The following is a 27,092-nucleotide window of genomic DNA, read 5'->3' as shown; positions in this document are numbered from 1 at the left end:
TTTTTTCTGCCTCTCTTTCAGTCAATACAAAATTTAACCATTCCAGATGTATTCAAATCTGCACATTATGCCGTCCTCCCATCTTCGATCTCCCAGCTAACAGGACCCCTTTCGTTGCGTCGTCCAATCTGTCAGCCTATTCCCTATTAATTCTCCTTTTCCTCTAAAGCTCCTAATCATTCCAACAGTTCACCGCCTGTGTCTTGGCCACTCCCCCGTAGTGGGTATGTGCCATTCTACTCGAGGCCAACCAACCAACCAACCGGGCTCCATTGCCGCGATTCCTTCCTTCAGGCACTTAGAACAAGCCCAGGTCTGCGAGTTTTTAATCATCGCACATAAGGAATTCGGGCATCTTGAGTTACGTGAGGTGCTATGGAGTCCGTCGTACTGGCGGGCTCAGAGGAACGCTTCTCAAGGCGAGAGGATACCGGCAGCTGGCATCTGCCGGGGCAGCGCAGGGGCGAAGACTCCGGGAAGCGTCCCAAGCAGCGCAGCGCGGTGTCCAGAGGTGACCCCGATCCGGAGTGCTGGCCTCCCGAAGACACCTCGCACGGTGGCCGTTGGCTCCGCTACACTTCGTTCGTGGTCGGACTCGCCGCGGCAGCGTCGGCCACGCTGTTCGTGACGCCCGTCGTACTTATGGACCGGATGGGAATCTGTCTGCAGGGCTGCTTCTCCCTGGACGAAGACCTGAGGCGCTCTCTGGACAGCACCGTACATCCGTGCGACGACTTCTACAGGTGAGAATCGATATCCCATCTTTGGGCTTATGCTCACGTGAAGCTAGCAAGGTGATGTGGCAGCGTGACCTCTCCACTTATACCCACTTAGATTAACCAGAAGTTGCTCTAACATCAGCATGTACCTCGTGAAAGTTCTATACATTTAATTACGCTTCAGAGTACATGTGCTACCACCGCATTATATGACCACTTGCTTGTTTCGTTATGTCACGTCCATTTTCCTACGGTGGTGAAGCTTTCTTTTTTTTTTAACTCATTACCTGGAATGCGTGGCAGGCACTTCTGGTTCCCTTGGTTGCCACCACGTGGCGATTGGTTTTGAACATTTCTAGATCGTTGACGTAGCGTAAGAAGAAAAGAAAATGACGGTGTGGCTGCAGAGCAGAGCGTGAGAGGTCATTAGGCTTAGATGCACTTGTTAGCTGTTCTGAAATATTGTTAATGCTTTGATTCACCAAGATGTGGCAATCGTTAAATTGCGGGACCACTATTTAGTAGAACCGTCCCAACTTCGTTGTGTGCTCCCAAATTCACAGTTGTGTCATTGTTTTTAAGCATGAAATGCTTTTAGCCCCCGTTGTCGGCAGTGTGGTGACGTCACGCCGAGACCGAGATCCACTCATCCGGGCATTGAAATCCACTCATCCGGGTATTGAAATCCACTCATCCGGGCACTGAAATCGAGTCATCCGGGCACTGAAATCGAGTCATCCGGGCACTGAAATCGAGTCATCCGGGCACTGAAATGGAGTCATCCGGGCACTGAAATCGAGTCATCCGGGCACTGAAATCGAGTCATCCGGGCACTGAAATCGAGTCATCCGGGCACTGAAATCGAGTCATCCGGGCACTGAATTCCAGTCATCCGGGCTCTGAAACGAGAACATCCGGGCACCGTACGAGACTTAACGAGATTTAACGAGACTCTCTAAGCCCTCCTACGCGACCGGCATGCAAGCAACGGTTGGTCTCCAAACGAGTCACAAAAAATAACTGCTGCCAGTGCCTTCTCAATGTTTATCAAGATATCAGTCGCGCTGTGCGTTTGATAATGCACGGAATTATAATTTCCGATTTCTAATAACGCTGCAAAAAGCCACGTACACTTCGTTGTCGTACGTGATCTCTTAGGGGCTTCGCGCATCGAAGCAAAGCTGCGCAGGTGCACAGGGGCCCGGGGGAGAAGCGCTGCGTTCAAAGGGCAAGGCATCGCGCCGAACGGGTGGTGGCGTTCCTCCCTTGCTTTACGGTGCGGTTCGGGTGTCCACCGAGATGGCAGAGAATTACTGCGCCATTTCCTTTCCTCAAAAAACCAAATGGCAAGGCATCGCGCTGAACGGGTGGTGGCGTTCCTCCCTTCCTGTACGGTGCGGTTCGGGTGTCCACCGAGATGACATTAGGCCCGTAAACATTTCATGCTTACTCTACTCTCGGTTACGGGAGAGGCAGAGATTTTTAGTGTGAATTTGTTGTCTTTTCTTGGTGAATCCCCAACTATGCAGTGCCCAGAGGTGCGCTTTGGTTATTTTCCACTAACATGGCAAACTATTAGTGCGTAGCAAGTGTAGAAGAAGGCTGTTTTTGAGGAAAGGGAAGGGTACCGTAACAGGCTCACATATCTGGTGGACACCCCAACCCTGCCGTGAGGGGAGGGATAAAAGAGGGAATGAGAGAGGTGAGAGAATGAGATGCCGTAGTGGAGGGCTCTGTAATAATTTCGATCCCTTGAGGATGTTTAAAATGCACGAAAATCGCACAGCACACGGGCACCTTCTCCGTTTGGCCGCCATCGCAACGCGACCGCCGAGGCCGGCTTCAGACCCGGGTACTCCGGCTCGGTAGACGAACGCCTTCACCAGTGAGCACTATGGCGTGTGCACTACCTAGCAGCAATCAGGGATTTCGCTGATGGCCGTCTGAACCTCTGGTGGTGGTGGTGAAAAACATTTATAGTGCAATAAATGTTTACGGAGAGGTGATTGGGGTAGGGCCTATTGGCCCTTTCGCCTAACAATACTAGGTGGAGCCCCTATTCCGGGGCCCCATTGGCAAGCAACGCCCCCCGCGTCCGGCGAAACAAGGCCTTTTGGGTCTTTAGGTCCTGACAGCCGAGCAGGGCCGCCTCCCAGTCCTCTTTGGTGGGGTTGGGGGGGATAGATGGGTTTGATTGACACACCCAAACCATGAGGAAGGTGTCAGCCACCTCCCCACAGAACTGGCACGTGTGGCCGACTTGCACGATGTCTCAAACCACTGCCAGTTTTGAAAAAAAAAGGAAAGGCGCATAGCTAGTTCACTTTGTCGGTGGACACCTCATGCGCTACTCGAATACCAACCAAAAAGCTTGGTAACGCTGTTTTAGTCCACTTTTGTAGCGTGTTTGAGGTGTCCACCGACGAGCTGGTTATGCGCCTTTCCTTTTCCCGAAACCGAGAAAGGTTTTACACTGCGAGTACGATTAGACTGCAAGCGGCCCCTGCTCTAGCACTCTCTTTGTCTCTCGTTTCTCCGTGAGCTTGAAGCACGAAGAAAGGTGGCGACGCCGCGTCGCGCGTTTTTAGACGATCAGAAGTCGGAGCTGCGGGTACCATACTAACTTCAACGCCACTAACTGCGGGGCGAAGGTCTTCTCATATGTCAGAGACTTCCTCTCTGCGCGTCACGCACTCCTCCGGATCGAGGACGAGGAATACGGCCCGTACTCTATGGGTACACGAGGTGCACCGCAGGGGGCGGAGTTATCACCGCTCCTTTTCAACATCGCCATGATTTACCTGCCCGGCCAACTGGCTCAGGTGGAGGGCATAAAACACGCGCTTTACGCAGACGATATTACAATCTGGACCGCCGAAGGAGCCTTGGGGATACGGAGGACCGCCTTCAGCAGGCCGCCTTCATAGTCGATGCATATGCTGCCGATTGTGGTCTCCAATGTGCTCCCGCCAAGGCAGAGCTTCTACACGTCAGGACAAATCATAATATATCTGTCGGACGGTCCCATCAGAGAAGGGGCAGAGCTCCGCATCCTGGGTCTGTTCATCAGTAATAAGCCGAACTCTACTATAGCGAAACTGAAGCGCATAGGTGAACAGGTAGGGCGCATGATCCACCGCGTTTCCAAGAAGTGTGATGCTCAGAGGGGCAGGGACGCGCTGCGGCTGGCCCATGCCTTCGTGACCAGCTGGATCCTCTACGCCGTGCCGTACCCACGCACCAGCAAACAAGAACAAGCACTAGACCTCCCGGTGGCTACCTCCAACGCCACACTGAAGGCGTTGGGGTGGTAAACTCCTGTCAGGAGTTGCGGGAGGCCCACCTTGTGAACCAATATACGCGGCTGTCGCAGACGGTTCCTGGGAACCGCCTGCTAAACCGCTTGCACGCCCAGCACACATGCATACCTAGGGGACGGAGATCATCCCGGTGCTGTGGCGCCACATGCTCTGGGTCGCTCCGCTCCCGCGTAACACGGACATGGCTTCACATGAAGGCAGACGACAAGCGCGGGCTCACACGCTTGAAAGGCAATATGGATCTAAAGAGGGCGTCTTCTACGTAGACATCACAGGGCCGTCGCCCGCGGGATTCTACATGCTTGCCTTATATAGTGCACCGGAAAATGAATGCTGATGGGCTATCTTTTCGGGTCCCAAATTAAACGCGAGAATAGGAAGTTGCAATAGCTCTCGCCGCCGCCAATCCAAAATCGAGAAATGCTATCACAGATTCTCGCCGGTCCTGTGAACATTATCCTGCAGGAGAAATTTCACCTTTTGCCTCCTAAATTCTAAGACGGGCTCTCGCCGATCCAACTCGCACAAACGCAATCTGGGCTCCTGGCCACCAGGGTCTACGCGGCAATGAGGCCGCTGAAGCGGCCGCCCGAGCGCTCACACATCGGGCTTCTCATCCTAGCTCTCCTGGCTCAGAAGCTCATAAACCGCTTCTGCGGTTCCGCGAAATCCAAATTCATTATTGCGACTGCCACCGTCGTCTCTACCCGGAAGCTGCCAAGGGGCTGAGTAAGGCGGAGGAGCGAATTCAGCGGCGCCTTCAGACAGGAACCGTTCTCTGTCCTGCCATAGGAAAACACTTCGATCCGAACACAGATGGGCGCTGCCCGCACTGTGGAGAGATCTGCGATATCTTTCATATGGTGTTGGCATGTACTCAGAATCCTCACCTTGCCCCTTCATGTTTGAGCAAGTTGGTGATGGTATATAATAGAAGAATTTCGGAGCACGAACAAGATGGGGAGTGAAATAGTGAACAAGACGCTGATACTTTACTGAAAAAACAATAGCTTGAGTACAGCCAGGCGATTGAAACCTGAGATCAATCTCAGGTTTCAAAAAATGCAATTTAATTATCATGCAGCACTAATGACGGTGTACTGACGCAGTAACTGTCTGTTAATCTGATATGATAAGCATTTATGATCTGTCTTTCTGCCCGATCTTTTGCACGCCCAAAAAATATCGCTTTCCCAAACAGGGACTGGCATTTGCAATCCCGGCATTGAACGGTGAGCCGCCCACTGTCCCCGTCCTTGAAAGGTTGTTGTGCTCCATAGCTCTTTCATTAAAACAACGCGCTGGTTGCCTTACGCACGCTGCGTTGCAGGTAAGGGGAATACTGTGAACCACACTATTTGTGCACCATGTGGAAAGGAGTTGGTGCCTGATAGTACACAACGGCTTTTTCTTTTTTTCATCAGCAGATAAGTATTTGATACTTTACTGGGAGCGGAGGCCATCTGTGTTGTTTTCGTCTGATAATGCTGTCCTTGTTTTTAGTGCACATTTTCCTTGGAGCATGTTCTCTGCAACAGCTGATAAAGTATCTGCGGAGAAGCCTGACTTGCACAGACGCCGAATTTGCCATTTTACATTTCCTTGCATTTAAACTGAGAACGTGTTTATTCCAAAGCAGCATTAAGACAATTATTTGCAATACCTCTTCTGATTATCTTGGAGCGCTCGTCCTGTACTTGAAATCAAAGTATGCGTTCGCGACTTCAGAACAGAGTTTATTGCTCGGACACAGAAGCACTTTTGTCATAACCTTCGATCCATGTGAAGTAAGTGCTGTATACGTAGTAAAGAATTGAAAAAAACAAAGTACTTGGGAGGCATGAGACACACAAGAATGTTTGGCCGATCGACCGGTAAGAAGGCGAAGTGCGCCTCGTCTTGTACCATGCCTTACCTGCCGAAATCATTGGGCGTACTTGGGTGTCTTTCAAGTGGCGTGGATTTTTCACAGTGTACGAAGATCCGCTAGGGGGCTTTCTAGTTTTCTTCGCAGCACAAAAAGGATTTATGTTCAGTTATTAGTGCGATGCCCCAATCCCTGTAGCGCCGCATACAGAGCGCGAGATATGCAAGAAAGCCTGACTGCAGCGACATTATTTACAGCGACGCCCTAAGCAGCTGCACCAGCTATCGGGCGTGCAGGAGGAGATCAGAAATTTATTGTCCAAAGTGAGTCACTGAAGATAAGTTTATTTAGGATTTAAAGGTGGTTTGCTCTTATTCCTAAACGGAGGAGGAGGATGGGAAGCGGTGGGCTACATGTTGTGCGAAGGGTCTGACGCCTTGGCGAAAGCACTAAGCCAGTCCAGCACCGCCTTTGAAGTGCGTGTTGGTGTAGCCTAGCTTGAGAGATAGCCCCCACCCCTGGTAAAAAAAAAAAATTACGTCACCAAAGATTCCTTCCAAAAGCGACATTTGCCACGCAACTGTCCGCAATTGAAATTTTTGACAGGAAAAATTTACGAAAGCAATTTTTTCTTATATTGAAGATTTCACAATACCAATGAATAAAACCGCTGATTTCCCGTCGGCAGGCTTGAATTTTTTTGCTAAACATTTTTGCTATCGTCTAAAATGTTCTCCTGCGGTTTTCTATGGCAGACCTAGCTACTCAATGCGTCCGATTGAAAAAAATTTAAAAACGGGACCTTCAATTTTACGAAACAGTATCTTACAATATTCTATGACTCATTTTTTTGTGCAAGAATGCCGGCCGGAGGAGGGTGGAGAGGTGGAAAAATCGGCATTTCATTTTTTGTAAGTTACAGTTTGTAAATCCGTCGTTGTTATCGAAGGAAGCCTCTTTGGGAATGGAGCACCGCAGTCTATTAGTTTCGGCCAACTTCATTTCTTCTCGGTATGCCATAAGTCGTAAGTCGCTTTGAAAATCTGTTTATGTTCTTCTCTTGGTAGGCACGTGTGCCGCGGCTGGGACAGCGCCAAGAAGAGCTATCCCGCCCCCCTGGACAAGTACCGCACAGCTTTCAGCAGGCGGATCGTCAAACACATCCTCCTCCACAAGGTTCCTGTGCACTCCGCCAAGGCCAGTGGGAAAGCTGCAATGTTCCTGTTCCGCTGTCTCAGCCAGGTGAGCCACACGGCTATGGGCGTTTTAATATTTCTTCCTTAATAACTGAGGTTCTTCACACCCCGTCTGATGCTATTGTATGTGAAATCTGTTACGAGTGCTCCGCTCGTTGAGACACGACTACTCAGGATCAAGAACGGACTCAGCGTACAGGCAGGAGAATCCGGAAACGAGAATAAGCAAAGGAGTAAAGGACTAACGGGAAGAGCAGAAGCTTTAAATACCAGTAGGGAAAGTAAAGGTGCTCTAAAGAGGATTATGAGCTTGTCTTTTTGTCAGTGGTACCCGTTCTACTTGCTCCGAGCATTCTGAGAGACTTGGAAATCTAGTCCTGTGCGACAGATGTGCCTATGAAATGGAATGAAGTATCGTGGCTCCTGCCTTTGTTTTGAATTGACCTCCGCTTATTCAGCTGCGATTTCCCTTCTTTTTTGTTGCTTTAAGGGACTGTTAACTCCTTCTTTATGAAGGTTATAGTTGAACACCGCCTATAACCATCCATTAGTTCGACTAAACTCGCTGGCTACACGACGCTTGTCGCGTGCTTGCTCGAATATGCTGATGCAGTGTGGAATCGTCGCACAAAGTCCAATTTAAATGCACTGCAGTCTTGCAACTGAAAACATTTAAATTCATTTACAATGTCTATAATAAAAACACTCTATCTCAGAACATGAGCTGTCCTCCCAACACTAGAACTTCGGCATACACTTCGCTGCGTGCAGACATTACCTAACATTGTCAACAAGGAAAAAAGGGCAGTCAATGACTATATGAATTTTGTTAAAGGAAGGGAAAGACCAAGTACCCATAGTAAAACAAATATGACGTCGCATAATGAAACTAATACTTCTTGCTTCTCATTCATAGCCAGGGCTTTTGTATAGTGGGACACCCTTTTGCGCTTTTATTGTTCCTCTCAGAAAATGTAAGAAAGATAAAAGAAAGACAGACGGAGCCCGGACAAGCAACGTTTTCCCTTGTTTAACGTCAATTAGAGATATTAAAAAGGAGTTAAATGCTTCACAGAAGAAGAAAACGAATTGAAGGAAAAAATCAGCAACAAAAACAATTTCAACAAAATAAAGAAAAGGAAACAAAAGGCAATCACACTCAAAGTGACATGCATACCTACAACCCGCAGAGTGCTGGTCACGAAGAAAATGGTGGAAGTGAATGCACAATCAACATAAAATAAGACAAAGCCAGTCACACCACATTGAAGGCCACAGTCACAAAGTCAAAGCACAGTATACAGGCCACGACGAAAGGCACCCATGCCCAACAAAGGAGCAGGGAGCACTCCTCTGGGCAGATGTTGGGGAAGAGAAATGAGAGGAAAGAAAGAAATCAACATGAATAATTAGGAATTGCATTGCTTGTGAGGCGAACCATTTTAAGAAGAGCAGAAGTAGCAGGCTCACTCAGAAAGGAGGGCTACGTAGATGGTGTAATGCCTGATGAGCAACGAGATTTTCAACAGGAAACGAAAGAAGTAATAAGTGAACTATTCCGGAAGTAGAGACAGATGTCTTCCCATTGCATTCCATAGTTACAAGTTGAAGATAGAGAGAGGCCAGCTTTTTCAAAATAGAAAGGAAATTACCATTCCTAGTAAGTAAAGTGATGAGAGGATATCCAGGTAGACAAATGAGAAAATTATTAAAGGTGCAAAGAATGCAATTGATTAAGTCTGTGCAACCATTATTCTCGCCCTCCAAAAGAACTCCATAAAAGATGCGAAGAACGACGTAGCTATGAACGCACCCACAGCGTGAAAGCGTAGAAGTGTGTGAACTCCGTGTGTTTTTTTTGCGCCGTTAAATATTTTAATATGAATTAAAACTAGGTAGCCCAACGGGAAGTTCTTTTATGCCATATTGCCCGGCACTACGAGCAGCTTGGTCGGCTAACTCTTTGCCGCAAATTCGTGAGCGATCCCGGATATGAAATACACATCTTTTTTTAATGGTAATAATCGTCAAGTTAAAAGACGTAACTGAAGACAAAGCAGCGAGCAGAGATGGAAAATCTGTGTAAAATGAACGGACAAAGAGAGATGGGTATGAATAGCACAAGTAAGAGCAGAATGAAAGGCTACAAGCTCAGCGGCATAGGCACCACAGCGTGGCTTTAAAGAGATGCGATCAACGTATACAATGTTTTCTCTTGAACACCATAGCGCAAGAAATCTCTGTCCTTGGTCTTCTCATTCGTGTCCGCCGTAGAAGCTCGTTTATAAACGACGGCTATCTTCTTGGGTTGCAATTCATTTCCAAAAACTTCTATAGTGTTTAGGCGTGCGTCTGTTTTTAATGACGTCACTGCCGGTTTTTAAGTATTACAAAAGGCCTTTTGCACTGTGCGAATAGACTATTTATGCGCATTATTTCATGGTTGCCAATTATTCATATTTTGATGACTACTTTGCTTTTTAGTGCAGATTGTGATTTTCTTTCATGTACTAACTCCTGCCGAGACCGCAGAAATAAATTTGGCAGTGGCAAATTAATAAATAAATGAAATACAGGTGGTGGTCCTGGTATTCACTTGTGCGGACATAAGATAACGAAGAGAAAAATGTGAAGATGCATGGCGTGTTAATTGACGGCATTTGCTTTCATGCCTTCCCTTCATTTTAGTGTGTGTTCATTCAGATGTTCCTTGAATGAAGTACGTAAACCCGGCGAACGGCAGACTATATGCACGCGGAAAGGCAGTCAGCTCTCGGCTTCCCTTTTGTTTTCGCTCACTCGCTGTCGCGGACGAAATTTTCCTCTAAAATCATTAACAAGCGGTCGATAGATGCCGCGTGAACAGTTTAGGACATCAGTATCCAATTCCTGGGCTAAACGGACGCTGAAGTCGAATTAACGAGCTCTCTCACACGAAATTATATTAAGTTGCGCCTTTCATTTCTCTCATGTCATCCTATTATTCTAATCTACGAATTCGTTTTACAGATATCCGACCTTAGTGAGTGGGGCCTTTGCCCCCAGTCTGTTCCCATTTAGTACTCTGAATTTAGTGCTGCTCTGGCGCTCTTATGAAACGTGTGGCAAAGGTTCCAGCAGCACCTTTTGAACGGCGGTGCAAGCTATTTATTCATGACAACAAACTTGGCGTGTATTCGAAGTCTCGAGCCTCGCTCGAAGCAAAGGGATTCTATGACGCTACAGTGACACGACCATCGAGCGAGAAAAAAACCGACACTGCGCGTGTACACGCCGGAGGAATCAGTTACTTCTTCGTTAGACTCGCCGGCGCGGTGGCTCATTGGTTATGGGGCTCGACTGCTGACCCGAAAGACGCGGGTTCGATCCCGGCCGCGGTGGTTGAATTTCTTTGGGGGAGAAATTATAGAGGTCAGTGTACTGTGCGATGTTAGTGCACGTTAAAGAACCCCAGGTGACGAAATTTGCGGAGCCCTTCACTACATAGCCTGAGTCGCATTTGGACGTTAAACCCCATAAACCAAACCAAAACCTCCTTCGTCAGACAGTGTTCTATAATAGGAGAAAAGGCCTCGGGGCAATGATTTTGCGCACTCTATTGTGTATGCATGCCTGCAAGCACCATGTCGATGTCGTTGTTTTCGTTGACGAAATTAGTTATTCGTGCACAGACACCTGACAGGGGCTCAATGTATCCCATGGCATAAAGGTCTGTGAGTAAAGTAGAAGGTATCACCACCTATGAGAGTGACTCTCAGGGCTGGGACTCCTGGGCAAGGATCAGAAGCGCCTGTAGAGTCATCAGGTACCGTACGACGCCGGCGATGCCTGTACAGCTGGCTCTCGGTGCATTTTGTAGCACATGGCCGAAATTTTTGCCACTATTCCCTGTGCATGGCCTTGTAGTGTGCGTCGAAGCTTATAACTAAAGGCCGCAATTGCTCTCGAGTTGTCGAGGCACTAATTTTTCGCCTCGAGAAGGCCGTCGCTTTTAGCAGATTTAACCACAAATATTTTAACGAACTCAAGATTCGCTGGATCTCTTTTGTAGAGGAAGGAGTTGCTCTAGGATTCTAGTTTTAAATAAACTCGCTATGCATAATGGCTATAACCAGCCTGTCAATCATCGTCAGCAATAATAAGGTAGAAGAGTGCCTTCGCAGGAAATAAAATCAATGTTAACTGTATAACCAATCGTTTGCAGGGCGAGCTCAGAAACACTTCTGCCTTCCTCAGTGATCTTGGCCTCCCATGGCCAGGGAAATCAACGGCGACGCGTCCACAGATTCTCAACACCCTAGTGCGATCCTCCCTACACCTAGGCATCCCTATGTTCTGGGCCTTCTACGTGGGTCGGCACCCACTACGTCCTTCAGAGAACACCATCTACATGAGTCTGGACCCACGCAGCCTCCAGTGGATCAGAGACATCGAGGCACTCTATGCAAGAGGAAAAGCGATCCACTACCTCAGACGGTGCGCGGAGATCGTTGGCCGAACGGGCCAGTCTTACTCGACTATGATCCGAGAGGTGCTGATGACACACGACGATATTGTCGACCTGGTGCGGGCTTTAGGGGCCAATGACAACCTGCCCCACTTCAATAACCTGAGCGACCCAGACCTCCGAAGAGCGATAAATGGTCACCTTCCCGATGACTCGCAACTCTGGCCATCGGACGAGATCGTGAACCTGCACCCTGACCTATTTGCACACCTGGACTCCGCGTACTTCAACCGCAGTGGCTACCAGGAGCCTTTCCAACTTTTCCTGGGTGCCTACGTTGTTTGGTCACTGTCACCAATGGTTTCCACCTACCTGACCAACAGCTTGCTTGATGATATGGGCCTCGGGGGTAGCCAAGAATACCATCGCTTCTTTAAGTGCATAGAGGCCTTGGAGTGGGTGATGCCGCTGGTGAAGTGGCAACTGCTCAAAGTTGCTCAAAAGGATGCGACACTCACGTGGAACATCGTCCGGTTGTCGAAACAATCAATACAGGGTTGGGCGAAGGGCTACAGCGAGTCCTTGGCGGAGAAGGTGAGGGCTACGCTTGAGCGCATCTCAGCCAATGCCTTCAACACGACACGATCCTGGACGATGCTGGACCACGCCTATACCTATCTCCCCAACGATACGGACTCGTCATTATTCGAGTTGTACCAAAGAGCTGCGAAGAACACCGTAGCCTTCTTCAAGCAGTCGCTCCGTCGGCCACGGCACAGCATCTACCACGTGCCGGGAGTTGCGAGTCTCAGCTTCTATAGGCTGCTGATTATCCGGGAGGTGACTGTTTACCCCTTCCTGGTTGTACCGCCGCTCTATGAATCTACGCGCCCAATGGCTGTGGTGTCTGCCCTGGCTGGAGCTTTAGTGACGAAGCAGTTAAGCACCCTTCTTCGGCTTCATTTTTATTACAACAACCGGTTTCAGGTGAGCACTATTGCCGAACGTGTATTTATTTGACAGTTTGTGAAACAATGATGCGATTGTTTTAAAATCGTATCTTATAACATCGCTTTTCTTTATTTCGATGGCGCTATCCCTGTTGAAAATTCCATCAAAAGTCTTGTTGGAGAAAACGGTGGGCCGAATGGAAGTGTTGGTTTCCATGTTGGAGAAAACGGTGGGCTGATTGGAAGTGTTGGTTTCCACGCTGGGTGCTGGTGGAGCGAATGGGAGAGATGCTGGATGCACTAATGGCGACTTTGGGCCACCCTGGATTGAGTGGAAATTGTGGTGGCTGCACTGGCACTTTCAGTAAACAATATTGGGCTGAATGGAAACCACGCTGGACACTTCAGTGAGCACGATGGGACGGGATGGGCTTGGTGGTATCCATCGTGATTATCTCGGTGGGCCTGGCAGGCAACACTGGACTATGTGGAAACCACGGTGGGAGCCTATGGATGTGTACAGTCGCGAGCAAAAAATATTAGCACAGATCACTGGCGATCAGAATTCGTATATCTCACCACGCGGCGCTGCGGTAGGCAGAACTGCCTAACGGGCCGTTTCTTCCATGTTTGCAGCCTAGGGGGGGGGGGGGGGGCGGCAGGAAGTAAGCTTTATCAAGCGTGCACCGCCCGAGCGTTGAATTGCCGACCCTACGTGACTGTGCTTGCGGAATTTATTTTGGCTCGGTTATCATGAGCACAGATGGCTTCTTTTTATTACTGTTTTTTTATGTCCGCGATGGTTTGTCAAAAGGAACTCGCGGGAACAATAGATGATAGCGCTGCTTTTAGTCAGCAGTTTTGCTGTCCGCGGCAGTCCGCTAATTTGCTGTCCGTGGCAGTCCGCAGTAATTTTACTGTCCGTGGCAGACCCCCTTAATACTGTAGAATGGGAACGGCCCGGCACTCCCGTTATCAGCCTCTCCGCCACCCGCAGTGCCAGGCGTTGTCATTCCGGCGCTCTGGTGTTCCGTCATGTGTGCTAATCTTTTTTTACCCACCACTGTACCTACTTGTTTGGCATGGCACAAACCATGGCTGTATTTGAATGGCCGATGCTGGGCAGCAGATACTGCATGCATGTGCCTATATGGTTGACAAAATGAAACTCATCAATGCACTAACAATCCCAGTGGGTCAAATCCATCAAACGTACAGTCTTTGTCAAAAGTAACCAGGCTGCATGGTTTGCTTCTAGCTCGTACAGTGGATCCCTCACAGCTTCCCTAAAGCTGGAGTGGTAGCTAAAGGTAAGGACTGAGGGTCTTATTACCTTCCAACAAGTTTTGATCCTTAGGAATAACACAAGGGCTCCACTATACAAGCTAGAAGCAAACCATGCAGCCTGGTTACTTTTGACAAAGACTGTACACTTGGCACTTTATGCTGTTAGAATAAAAACTGCAAGACAAATTTCTCTTTTTTACACGTGCATTTGTTGACTTGACAGTTTCAGAAAATTTTTTTAAAAAGTAACGACTTATATACTTGGGCTTAGATTATCATTAGCAAAATATTTGAGAAAAAGTTTAACTTCATTGTTCACAAAATAATAAATTGCAGGTTTGCAGAGCCCTGCATGCCTGAATCCGAACACTCAATTTCATTCAGAAAATTTTATTGAGCGTGCATTTCAAGACATACTAATTCGATTAACAAATTGTTAACCACATAGCTGGCCACACAGCTTCTTTGTAGAAGGGTTACGAATACAAATATATACACAGAATATTTCGACAAGGCTGCACTCTTATACATGCACCTTGGTACACAATTACCAGTACAACACTGTTTTTCAAAATAGAAATGCAGATATATATAAACACAATATGAGGATATAAATTACACAGCATATTTCATACTAAGAATTGATTTGGTTTTCACGTTGGATGAGAGAACTCCACTATAAAAAATGCACACCTTCACTGTAGTCTCAAGAAAGCATATACCATGGAGGTTGTTCTCTCGACGCGCGTTTCAACGCTGCCGCCTCTCACGTCGTGCTGCCGATCAAACAGCGTCACCATGTTTTTACGACAGCCTACTCTCTACGACTGCTACGTTGGGTATTTTGTTAGCCTTGCTGATCTCCCATCAATATAAGAAAAAACTTCCCCATACAAACAGAAATCGGCATGTAATTTCGTGAATGAGCAAAGCAGCAAGCCATACTGCCGTGAGAACTCCGGCATTTTTCAACCGCAGCGCAAGCAACAGGTCGTTAATTCGCGCGTTTCTACCAGTGGTAATTGCTCGCAATCGCTGCAATTTCTGTGGATGCCGATACGGCTGAATACCCAAAAAAAATACCAAAAATAAAATAAAAAGTAGGATACAAGCTTTTCACAACGAAACCGAAACAAAAACTGGTTGTCACCGCCAGGCGGCTGCCGGTAGCTGTTTTTCTGTATAACCCTCATGGCGGTTCGGGTGCTGCGTCGCGTGCATCGCGCTTCGGCGCTTGCTACAATTCGCTACTTGGATTGTGAGCCGTCGTGAACTGTGTTGTGGTTTGCGTGTGTTTCTTCTTGCTCAAGGGTGCACAATCGCGCAGTGCTGTCGACGTAGCCTATTCGAGGCAAAGTGTCATTTTTCTGGTCTCTCTAACTTTTCAGTCTGTGCGCTTCTTTGTGTAGTCCAGGATGGGTGTCCAGGCACAAAGACGCGCGGGCAGTGTCGCGGTGGAAATGTTCCAAATAAGGCCCGGAATATTTTCTTCTGTGTGACTACGTGGTAGAGAGTGCCGGCTACGTAGCACTCGTGCTGAACTCTCACTGGTTGGTGTAGTGCCCGTGACACGAAGGCAAACAGCGTTCTGCACGACTACGCAATCATCTGAAAAGGTAAGCAGTACTCGTGCTTTATCCGAAGCATATAATGCTGGAACGGTGACCTGTCGTACTGCTGCAGTATTTGTGTTCAATGCTATAAAAAGCGTTTAAGGCGCTTTTGTTGTCGCCGCGGTGAGTTGCTCTGCCCAGAATTGTCGCTGTCGGTACTTGTTTTGGCAAAGGGGATGCGACCGTGCGTGCGCTAGCTTTGCATGATTTTGGTATGCGCATGTTTGCGCGTTTTGTTTCTTGTTGAGCACAGATTTGTCCTCGTATATGCCTCGTTCTACGCGTTTCTGCCCATGCTTGTTCACACCACCGCGCACGTTTCAAGGACCGGCACTTTGGCTGTGCGTAAAATGTATGATTGTCTTTCAAGATAGCGTTAGCACTTTGAGGGGGATTGAAACACTTTTTATTCGCCGCGGTTTTTGCTTGGCCCTAGACTGTTGAACCTTAGGTCGTGGGGTCGATCCTGATGGCAGTAGCCGCACTTCGATTTAGGTGAAATGAAAAAAAGAATGCCCCTGTGCTGTGCGATGTCAGCTCACGTTAAGAAATTCTAGGTGGTCTAAATTAATCCGGAACCCTCCAATACGATCAGTGCCCATTTTCCGCATCTGAATTCAAACCCCACTATAAAGAAAGCACTGTCTCAGGTTGCAGTTACCAACGAAAGTTAATTTCCGGCCGTCAGGATCTAATTTTTAAATGAGTATGTGAAGATTTTTTTTTTATGATACCGATAGCGCTTTTGGCTACCCAGAGTATAGGATCTTGCATTTCGATCACTCTGCTGTTTGAAAATTGCTTTCTGAGGAAAACAAGTGACGCAATAATTGTCTCCGTTATTACGATGTTTATCTACGCTTTCGAACGCAGATTTGTTTTGCTCATAGCAAGATTCCTTTACTAGTGCTAGGGGAACTGATGCATTTTAAACAGGGTAGTTTTCCTTTGTATTGAGGCGTATACTTGGGCAAGTATATTTTTCCTGATCTTTTTACATTCATGTGATATTCACTGTTGGACCGAGTTCGCATGCTTGTTTTTGTACTCCTGTCATAGTGATAATGGGAAATTGGTATCCGCAGGTGGCACATCTGTCTTCCAGTCCGAGTCAATGGCATGGATTTTGTGGCCACCAGATGAAGTCAAAAGCTGTGTTGTAAGTTGTTACTGCATTGTGCTTTGTTCTTGTGGTTGCCATGAAATGTTCTCTTACTTTCATTGCTCTTTTCCTTAATGCTACTGCTTGGAGCAGTTTGGATAGCTCTGGCCTGATATGTTTACATGTTTATATGAGTAATATTAGTTGGCTGTCAGAATGGGCCGGTCGCAGGCCATTTGAAGTTTTACATTCAATATTGCTCGCCTTTTAACCGTTGCATTCTATGCATGAAGTGCGAAATGTCTGCATGTTTTTGGCTGCATTATGTGATACTATTTGACTACGAATATTAACATTATGATGCATGTGTGTTAACTTAAATATGTGTTTTTATGCCACTCATCGCAGGTCACAGATGTAAAAGAAAAAGTGCACACATGAGAACTGGTTTCATTACTGCTGCCTTGTTTTTGCTAAGCATGGAGAGCTGAGCTAATTGGTTCTGGGTAGAATTATGAGACATCATTCCAGTGTACAAAAACACATGAACGAAGAGAGTAGACTCCATAGACCCCATACTTCAACTGAGGTTGATTCCACAACATGAGCTTTTTACATGCAAAGTGGTACTAGTGACCCCTGTGGCTGAAAAGTGTTTCCTCGACCAGGTAACAATTATTCAAGGTTGCAAAAACAAAAACATAGGCGTAAGGTTAGCTTGTCACTCAAGTTGAATGCATTGGCGTGACTAAACATTGCCTACCTGGCTGACCCAACACACATTTGCGTTGAGATAATCTATTTCTTTTTCTGCCTGCCTGCTCCAGTCGCCTTACTTCGGCATTGACGCTGTCACGACTCTGTGACAGCATCAATGCGCAAGTAAGGAGACTGGAGCAGGCAGTTTTCACAGGAGAAATTGTAGCCTTAGTGGTAGAAAGCCAGGTTCGAGAGATGAAGTGTGCTGGGCAGCGCAAGCCGGAAGACAACGCACATTCGGAACAGTGACCTGTCATTGTGCCCTATTGCCATCAGGTGTCACACCGCCTCAAGAAGGCCAGTGACTAACACGATGTACATGTCGTATTTTCAGCTTGGGAAAGCTGGGATGCATGTGCCACCTGATAAATGACGTTACGAAAAAGCCTGCCTACAAAACTAAGCACACCAAACCCCTCGTTAAACATGAGGTTGACATGGTGTACAGCATCCTCCTTGCCTGTGGCAAACATTACATTAGACAGACGAGGCTTGCATCAATGAACGCTTGCTTGAACATTGCAGGACAGCTGATTCATTAAGTGGCAGAGGTCATTTAGCTGAGCACATTCGCCTTTGCTCGCACAAGCGAGCATGCAAGGCGTTTTTGAAAGAAACACATGCCTTGTGCAAGTTTAGCACTTGAAAGGGCTGGGAAATTTTTTAAGCCTTTTGTATCTCTGCTGAAAAAGAGAATTACGTCAGCAGCCCTTCTGCAGCGCTCCAGAAAAAGAAATAGGTTATCTGGAGGCAAATATGTTTGTTGGGTCAGCCAGGTAGGTGATGCATAGGCGTGCCGATGTGTTTAATGTGAGTGGCAAGATACCTTTACCCCTATGTTTTTTTGTGTTTTGGTTTTTGCCGTCCTGAATAATTGTTATCTGGTGGCGGAAATACTTTTCAGCCCCAGGGATCACTAGTAGTACCCCTTTGCACATAAAAAGCCTGTGTTGTGGAATAAACCTCAGTTGAAATATGGTGTCCATGGAGTCTACTCTCTTCATCCGTGTGATTTTGTGTGCCGGAATGATGTCTCGTAATTCTCCCTTGTTTTCAGTGAATAAGGAGGGCTTCTGGTGTCTCTTTTTTTGTATGTGATGGTTATAACAAAGTGGCTACCCATAAACTGTCATTTTGGGCTTAATTGAAGGATCCTTGGGAATTTGTTTGACAGCATATTCCATGGGCACTTTCTTGAGAAAAATCAGTTATTTGTTACCCATTTCACTGCATTAACCATTGCTTCTCATCATGTCTCGAAAGTCATTGATAAGCACAAGCTTTCGAGTACCTGAGGGCTGTGTGAGAAGCCTTCTGACATACTTTAAACTACTGAGGATATCTGAAGACAGATTTTACCAATAATTGTTAGCCAATCCAAACCTCTTGGTTCTATCCCTGACAACCTGAAGCTGACCTGTCAATAATTAAGGCTGGAAACCGTTCTGATCCCCAAACTGTTCTCCTATTTTATTGATGTGCATTTTGCATGAACTGTTAGAGCACGAAATGAGTCCGCATATTACTTGCCACCATAATTCAAACTAATATTTCTATACCAGTCATCACGGCTCCCATTCTCTTTACTAATGTGCAATCCAACTTTTTGAATTCACAACAGATTTTCACCCAAATTTAGATTCTTTATTTTAGGCAAGTGTCATCGACTTGAATTTCTCCAAAGCTTTTCATGTTTGTCATTATAACCTTTTAGCTACACTCTCATGCTTGAGCCTTCATTCTTTGATATTAGTGTAGATTCATTGCTTCCTGTTCTACGGCTGGCCTTAAAAAACTATTGTACTTCTTCTCTTATGAAGCCCAGCATATCAATATGCAAAATCATAAGGCGTCCCTCATCCTGAGTCACTTTGGGATGTTAAACCCCCATAAACCAAACCAAGCACATTACTAAAGTACATTAATATTAGCCATTCAATAACAGTCTTTGTCTTTATGTCCCAACCTTGTCTTTATGACTGCATTATTCAGAAGGATGCCCCAACTATCGCAGCTACTCTGACTGTATTGACTTTTGCAAGACGGATGAATGGTCTTGTTTGTAATTCATCGTGTCAAAACAGCGCAAAGAAGAGAAAGATGAGGAAGGAATGCGACGGTGCGAGTGCTGACTTTCAAGAAGGTTTATTGGAAAGCACATCAAAATATATACACTGTGGCCTAAAAAAAGAATGAAGAAAGGGCGCCTTGTAACATTCACTTTGGATCTGTCAAAAACAAAACGAAAGTTGAATATGAAGCATTTAAGAGCATGAACTCTTTCTTAGGGAGCGATAAAGAAGGTGTGTTAACACATTGATTGCGTTTTTTCTACAATTTCAGTGGCCTCGATCATCTCATGCACAAACTTTTCTGTGTCTGTCTAGCACAATGCAGCACAAGAAATTACGCCTCACAGCATAAAGGATGCGGCAAACGACCGCAGTCGCGACAATGAAACATCAGATTCCCCCTGCTAGCTTTGTTCAGATCGTAACGGTGGTCTTTTGACCTCTCATTGGCACCTCTGCTAGTTTCTTGCTGAAGTTGATACATTAGCCAGATGGTTCAACTTTAGATTATTACATAGTTTCTTGGCTCTGGACATTGCTATTAACAAATCAGCTGTTGTGTGACACTTGAACTCAGAATTAACTGCCTCCGTTGCCTTGGACAGAAAGACGCCTTTAGACATGACCACAAAACCACCTTCTTTATCAGCAGTTGAATGCGATAGGGCCCACCGTCTTAAACCCGTTACAGTTCAGCCTGCGGGCAAGTTCCTGGCATGGTTCAAACCACGACACCCCATCAACCAACGCCCCCTGAAACACACCTGTCACGCTCAGGTCCAGGCACAGGAAGGCAAGACGTCAAAGTATGGCAAACAGCTCCAGAATAGTCCTCTTCGAAGGAACAATGGCAAATTTTGGCCCGTATATGCTTCAAGCAGCAGACGAGGCAGCAACTCAGTGTCGACATTGTGCACCTTGTTTTCAGACACTCGTGCCTTGGCTTCTCTGCTCCGGGCTAGTGAGCGCAAAGTGGCTGCAAAGTGGCATTCCAGATGGCTTTCACCTGGTCAACGGTGCGTGACACCGTCAACCAGCCACTCCCTGGCTTGTTTTCAGGCACAAGAGTTTGACAACAAGGTGCACACCTTCAGCTTGGAGTCGCTGCCTCGTCTGGTCCTTGAAGTGCTTATGGACCAAAATTTTCCGTTCCTCCGAAGAGAACTATTGTGGAGATGCTTGCCATGGTTTGACGAGTTGCCTTTTCCACGCACAGACCTGAGTGTGACAGGTGTGTTTCGGGATGTTTTGATGCAGTGTCACGGTTTGAACCCTCTTTAGGAACTTGCCCACAGGCCGAACTGTGTCGTATTTAAGAGGGTGGGCCCTCTTGCTTTCAACTGCTGATAAACGGTGGTTTTGTGGTCGTATCGAAAGGCGCCTTTCAGTCCAAGGCCACAGATGCAGTGTATTGTGAATTTGAGTGCCACTGACTATCTGATTTGTTAAAAGCAAAGTCCAGTGCCAAGAAACATTAACAATCTAGAGTTTAACCATCAGGCTAATGCCATCAACTTCAGTAAGAAAAATTGTCCAGCTATCTTCTTTACCGCAAAGACCCATAAAGGTGACTGCTCCTTGAGGGTTGTAGTTTAAGAGAATGGAACCTGTCAGAAACAAATCGCCTTCTCTTTGCGACATAAAATTAAGTTGCTGAGCATTGATGACTCCTCTCGTGTAAGATCTGCAGAGAAAGTAACGCAGTTTCTACACAATAACTCTCGCACCAATTTCATGGGGTGCTATGTTGACATCAAGGATTTATATTACGCCATCCCTCAATCAGGATCAATAATGTGTTGAAGAATTCATTAACCTAAATGGAGCAGTGGCATTCCAAACGTCTCAGGCGTTTTGGTGAATAATTTTGTCGCACTTTTAAGCTCATACCTTCAGTCCACCTTTATTACATTTCAGAATAGCTTGTTTTTGCAAAAAAAACTATTAGCGCCGCTGTTACGTGGCTTATTGCAGGATCTCCAATCCTGACGAAGCATTGTCTAAGGTGAGAGAGGAGTTCAGTCAAAGCCTCAGTCCACTTTGAATCACCACTGAAATTATAGAGGATAATATGTCATCACATTTATTGGATCTCAATCTTGGGTGGTTACACTTGTTGGGCTTACGAGCCAAGGGAAAACAAGCTACTTTTACCATTTTCTTCGGTTCAGTCTAAGCTGGTCAAGAGGTGTCACTAACCTTTGCTTCAAAAATTCCTTAATGATATCCTGTTTGATGGCCATGACATCCAGTTTTGCCCAGCTCATATGCCGTTTGTCCTTTACTGGATATTCAGAATCTTTGTCAGTGCCTTTAGCCGATTGCTTTAAGCAGAAGTTGAAACATTCCTTTTGTGCCCCCGTCGAGACTGTAACTCCCAAAAGGAAGTTTGTACGTACCTTTCCCTACATCCACAATTGGCCGCACCGGTTAAATAGGCAGTCGAGTTGGCGTCGATATTGTTTTTCTAACCCTATGAAGTTTCAGTACCTGTAGTCAACCGAGATTATCCATCAGAGTCTCTTCGTGCACTGCACAGAAGACAAGTGTGTTCGAACGCCTTGAAATGCGGCTATGTTTACATTGGGAAAACAGGCAAGTGTGTCACTGAGAGGTTTAAAATACCACCACGACGATGTGAACAAAGCTTGCGGGAGAACTTTGATGATTCACTGTCGCAATTGCAATTGTTTGCCAGATCCTAAACGCTGTGAACCGGAATTCATGTTCTGCATTTTGCCTGACAGACACAGAAAAGTTTGTGCGTGAGATAATCGAGGCCACTGAAATTTAAAAAAAAACCGCAATCACTGTGTTAGCACACCTTCTTTATCGCTTCCTAAGGAAGAGTTCATGCTCTTAAATGCTTCTTTGTCAGTTTTTGTTTTGTTTTACACTCATGCAATGTGGTTGACACAAGGTGCCCTTTGTTCATTGTTTCTTTAGGCCACAGTGTATATATTTTGACGTGGTTTCCAATACACATTGGCGATAGTCAGCACTCATGCCATCATATTTATTCCTTCGTTGTCCTTGTCTTGTCTGCATTGTTTTGTCACAACGTATTGACCTCCTTTCCCACCTCTAGGGTTAATGGTATGGAGAAACCTTAACCAGATGCAGCCCCACATACTTGGAGCATGTCACGATACATGCTGCTGGCACCACAAGGGCACTCGGGTTTATCAGGAGATGTCATGATCTGTGTGCTCTTGCCATGCTGCGCAGTTTATGCATAAAAATTTTATTGATTCCAAACTGAAGTATTCCCTAGCTCTTTCAATTTTGCACCAAACTGTTTGATGCTACGCCACCAACTCCCTTTAATCCAACAGCGACACTTGGTACAGCATATGTGTAATCAGTCATCTCATTTGACCACCAGACATCACTGCATAAAAGGGGAAATCGCTCGTTTAGGTGTGTTCCATATACTCTACAATACTTTTCCACAACTTAATGTTAAATGTTGCTGCCCCGCTTGAGACCAGGATGCCATCACAACTAAATCAAGAAATTTTTCCTGTTCCCATTGAAGAATAAATCAAATCAAAGTTTATTTCCCATCTAGCACTACAGATGGAGGAATCGTAGAAAAAAGCTGCCCTTGGGCAGCTTGACGAGTCTACAATCCTAATTATTGACAGGGAGGCAACACAAGAGTTTATACAATTTTAAAAAACAAGCACATCAAGGAAGCACTGGAGAATACACGAAGCAGCAATATGTATACATAATGAAACTTAAACAATGTTATGCAAAAACAAATTATGTAGTTCATGACGTGAAAAAGAAAACAAATCGAGGTCAATGTGGATATACCTATTTAGAAGAGATGGAAGTGTGTACTGAAGGCATTCCCTACCAAGATTTAGTCGAGGTGTTGGCACTGTCCATTCTTCGCCACGTCTTGTTGGATAGACTGATTCTTTTTTCCTTAGTTCTGCAAAATTTTTAAGATTTGTTACATTCTTCTTGATTTCTGTTTTAAAAGTAACACCGAGGTGATATTTATAAAGATTATGTGCTTTAATAACTCTGGAATGACAAAAGAAAGCTGCACTGGGATGTCGGAACGGTAAATTATATGCATTTCGGAGATATCTTTTTTGCATTAAATGAATACGTTCAAGGTTAGTGAATGTTGTAGTGCCCCACACCAACTGGCAATAGTTTAAATGCGAGTTGAATATTGAATTGTATACCAGCATCTTAGTTTTTGTGGGAAGTATGTATTTTAGACGGCCTATAACACCAGTGATTTGAGCTATTGTTTTCAAGATATAATTGACATGATAATCCCATGACATACTGGCAGAAAATATGACCCCAAGGCATTTAAACTGCTCAACAATTTCTACAGCCCGCGAGTTTAATATAATATTATCGTGCAGTGGGATAACTTTATTTTTCGGCCTAAATATGACAGCTTTGGTCTTACTCTCATTTATTTGCATCAGGTTAACTGCAGACCAGACCTCAAGAGCTTTCATTGTGGCATTACATTGTTTGATAAGTTCATGAACATTTTCACCCGAAAAAAATACGCTCGTATCGTCTGCATAGATGAAAAACTTTGTATTATCGCTAATGTTGACAATATCGTTTAGGTAAATATTGAAGAGTAGAGGCCCTAGCGTACTGCCTTGGGGGACACCGTAGAAGAGCGGCTTCGGTTCAGACTATACCATTTATGTACACCACTTGCTGTCTAAACGACAAATAAGAACTTAACAATGAGAGCGCTTTTCCTCGGATACCATAGTAGTGTAATTTATTTAGTAAGATTTTATGATTTACCAGGTCAGAAGCCTTTGAGAAGTCCACAAATACACCAATGACAATAGATTTGTTTTCAAGTTGCTTTATTATATATTCCTTTTGTTGGAGTAATGCAAGTTCAGTGGATTTGCTTTTGCAGAAGCCAAACTGAAATGGTGTTAGCAAGTTAAATTTATGGATGAAATTTGACATTCTTAGATGCAGCATTTTCTCAAATGCTTTCGAAAACACTGGCAAAATAGAGATTGGTCTGTAGTTGGCGAGGGCGTTGCGATCTCCTTTTTTGTAAAGAACAACAACTTTTGCTAATTGCGTTTTTTCCGTAAAAACTGCAGTTTCTAAACAGATGTTAAAGATGTGAGCAAGTATGGGAGCAATTATGCCAACTACATGCTTGACTGGCCGTATTTGGATATCATCAATGTCACAGCTACTGCTATTGTTAAGATTTGTTATCACCGACACTACTTCGTCTACCGTGACTGGGTGCAGAAAAATTGTTTCATCATTCTGAATTCGAACATATTTGCAAGCGTCAGATCCGGCAGCACGTGTTATAGCACGGGTAGCCAAGCTCGTTAAAAAAGTATTGAATACATTAGCCAGTTCGACGCCAGAAACTTCCTTTCCATCAATATTTAATTTTGTTAATGCAGTGCGTGAACTGTCCCGCTGCGGAAGTGTATTTAATCTCGACCATAGTACACCATTTCAAGCATTCTTAACATCTAGAAGTGACACGTGATAGGCTGTTCGTGCAGACCGCAGTTTTTTAGTCAATTTGTTCCTATATTTCTTAAATACCGCAAGGTCCTCAACCTTCCGGCTGCTCAAAAATTTTCTGTACAGCTTGTCTTTCATTTGTATTTCTCCGCGAAGCTCTGGCGTTACCCATGGCTTGCGGATTCTGCGACTTTTCGCACGTGTTACAAGAGGAAAGCAGTCGTGATATATCTGTTTAAAGCAATCGACAAACGTATTATAGGCAACATTTGCATCATGAAGTTCAGCTATCTTACTCCAATATACTTTCATGAGCGCATCCCTAAAGGATTTCAATGATGATTCTGTAATAGCTTGGTATGTGATTGATGTGGACTTACTTCCTATTGTACTAGCGTTCTCAATGCAAGCAAACACAGGAAGATGGTCACTAACACAACAAGATAAAACACCAGAAAAAGCATTCAGCTGCATAGAGTTAGTAATAATTAAATCGAGAACAGAATGGCCTTCGCTTGTGACTCTACCTCACCTCATTTTCATTGCATGTGGTCCCTCAAAATTATGGAAATAAGTGATATCGCTTGGAGCATTGACACTGGTTTGTTTTACCTTTTCTTTGCTGCTGTTTTTATTTTTTGCAACTGATGTATCAATGGATTGTATGCCTCTTTTCGTAGCGTATCGTCTGCGACATCTCAGCTGTGCTACTGCAGTCACCCTTCTGATGTTACCTTTATATTGTCCCTCTTATTAATACCCCACTAAAAGCCTTCAGAGGACAAAAAACGATGGCTTTTTTATTTTGCTCATTATGGCACACGTCAGGCTTATGTTTAGGGATATAGGAGAGGCCTTTGTCTTGCAGTGGTGCTAGTTATGCTGCTGATGATGGTACTTAATGACGAGCATATGATATATTGAATAAGAACCTCAAATTATTTTTATTTTTGAGTGCGAATAGCTTCAGTGGTTCTTGATTTAGGCTCACTTTATTCCTGTGGCCACAATACGGAGTTTACTTTTTTAGCACTCTAATACTGGCAAGAATAAAAACTTGTGGATCCTAATTCTTTCATTTCAATCTTTTCTGCAGAGTGCATCGCCCAGTTTTCCCAAGCCCTCATGCACCAGTGGTACATCAACAAGGCTGTTTCATGGGGCCCAGCTGCATTGACAAGTGGCTAAAGAAGAGCAAGAGGAGCATGAACACGAAATAAAACTGGCTGTAGGAGCTTCATCTATTTTGAAATTTGCTGTCTCATTGCGACAGACATAACATTGCCCCATGGCCCCTGCCCCAACATCTCCCAGTCATTCCAACATGCCCAGTCATTCCAACCTGCCCAGTCATTCCAACCTGCCCAGTCATTCCAACATGCCCCAGTCATTCCAACATGCCCCAGTCATTCCAACATGCCCAGTCATTCCAACATGCCCAGTCATTCCAACATGCCCAGTCATTCCAACATGCCCAGTCATTCCAACGCATTTTCCATTACCATAATCCACCAAGGTTTCCAGTGTTGGTTTCCAATATTTACATCATTGCCTTTTTTTCCAATAGGGATGGGTATGACTTGCGCAAACATTTAAGAGCAACACTCTTATTTACCTCTATTTGCGCAAAAATGCTTTAGAAAATAAACACGTCCACCGCGCAGGTATCGTTCATTGGGAAATGTGCTGTATAATTATGATTCTATCAACCCGGCTGCGTCCATCTGAAGCGAGAGGCGTTTGAGCAATTGAGAAAGAGTTTGTTTTTATTTATTTATTTATTTTGGAATACTGTCAATCCCTTCATGGGATTTTTACAGGAACAGTGCTAATTTTTTTTAAGAGTAGAAAATAAAGGCAAAACATGCAATACAAATGGCAATAATAAATAAAGCAATCGTTTCATCAAACTGATGATGGCACTTCAGTACAATAAATACACTGAGAAAAGTACTGTAATACAAGAATACGAGCAAGGTTGTGATGAGAGGAATGAAAGTACAGAGCTCTCAGCGAGGGTAATAAATTTGACTATGGTGCGCTGGGCTGTGACTGCTGGATGCAAGCGATTCCAATCTCGAACAACTTGTGGAAAAAAGAATATTTGAAAGTATTACTGCGACAAAAATATTCTTTAAGGGTGAGTGCATGCTTGTGACGTGTTCCTCGTGTAGTGCTTATAAGAACAATGTCTGTGGGAGACATCTTTAATGCGTTATTAAGAAATAGATACAAAAACTTTAAACGGTGTAATT

At 45.3% G+C, this 27,092-nt stretch overlaps 1 protein-coding gene and 1 long non-coding RNA gene across 2 annotated transcripts in view; both read left to right on the top strand.

Annotated features, from left to right (window-relative positions):
* The first annotated feature begins 375 nt into the window (after window positions 1-375).
* The window catches only part of LOC149328345 (uncharacterized), a 57,527-nt gene continuing 30,810 nt past the window's right edge, over window positions 376-27,092 (top strand). Inside the window, exons 1-3 of the mRNA XM_089559768.1 lie at window positions 376-743; window positions 6,974-7,148; window positions 11,307-12,536. Of these exons, the coding sequence (XP_089415894.1) occupies window positions 376-743; window positions 6,974-7,148; window positions 11,307-12,536 (1,773 nt within the window). The remainder of the gene's footprint in view (window positions 744-6,973; window positions 7,149-11,306; window positions 12,537-27,092) is intronic.
* Window positions 14,944-26,246, top strand: LOC149328346 (uncharacterized). Its single transcript, XR_016285542.1, has 3 exons — window positions 14,944-15,402; window positions 16,485-16,558; window positions 25,934-26,246. It is a non-coding gene; the product is annotated as an uncharacterized LOC149328346 (long non-coding RNA).

This window comes from Amblyomma mixtum, chromosome 9, assembly GCF_055824585.1.
Source record: "Amblyomma mixtum isolate Tamu chromosome 9, ASM5582458v1, whole genome shotgun sequence".
Lineage (NCBI taxonomy): Eukaryota > Metazoa > Arthropoda > Arachnida > Ixodida > Ixodidae > Amblyomma > Amblyomma mixtum.
This window is presented reverse-complemented; position numbering and strand designations above follow the sequence as displayed.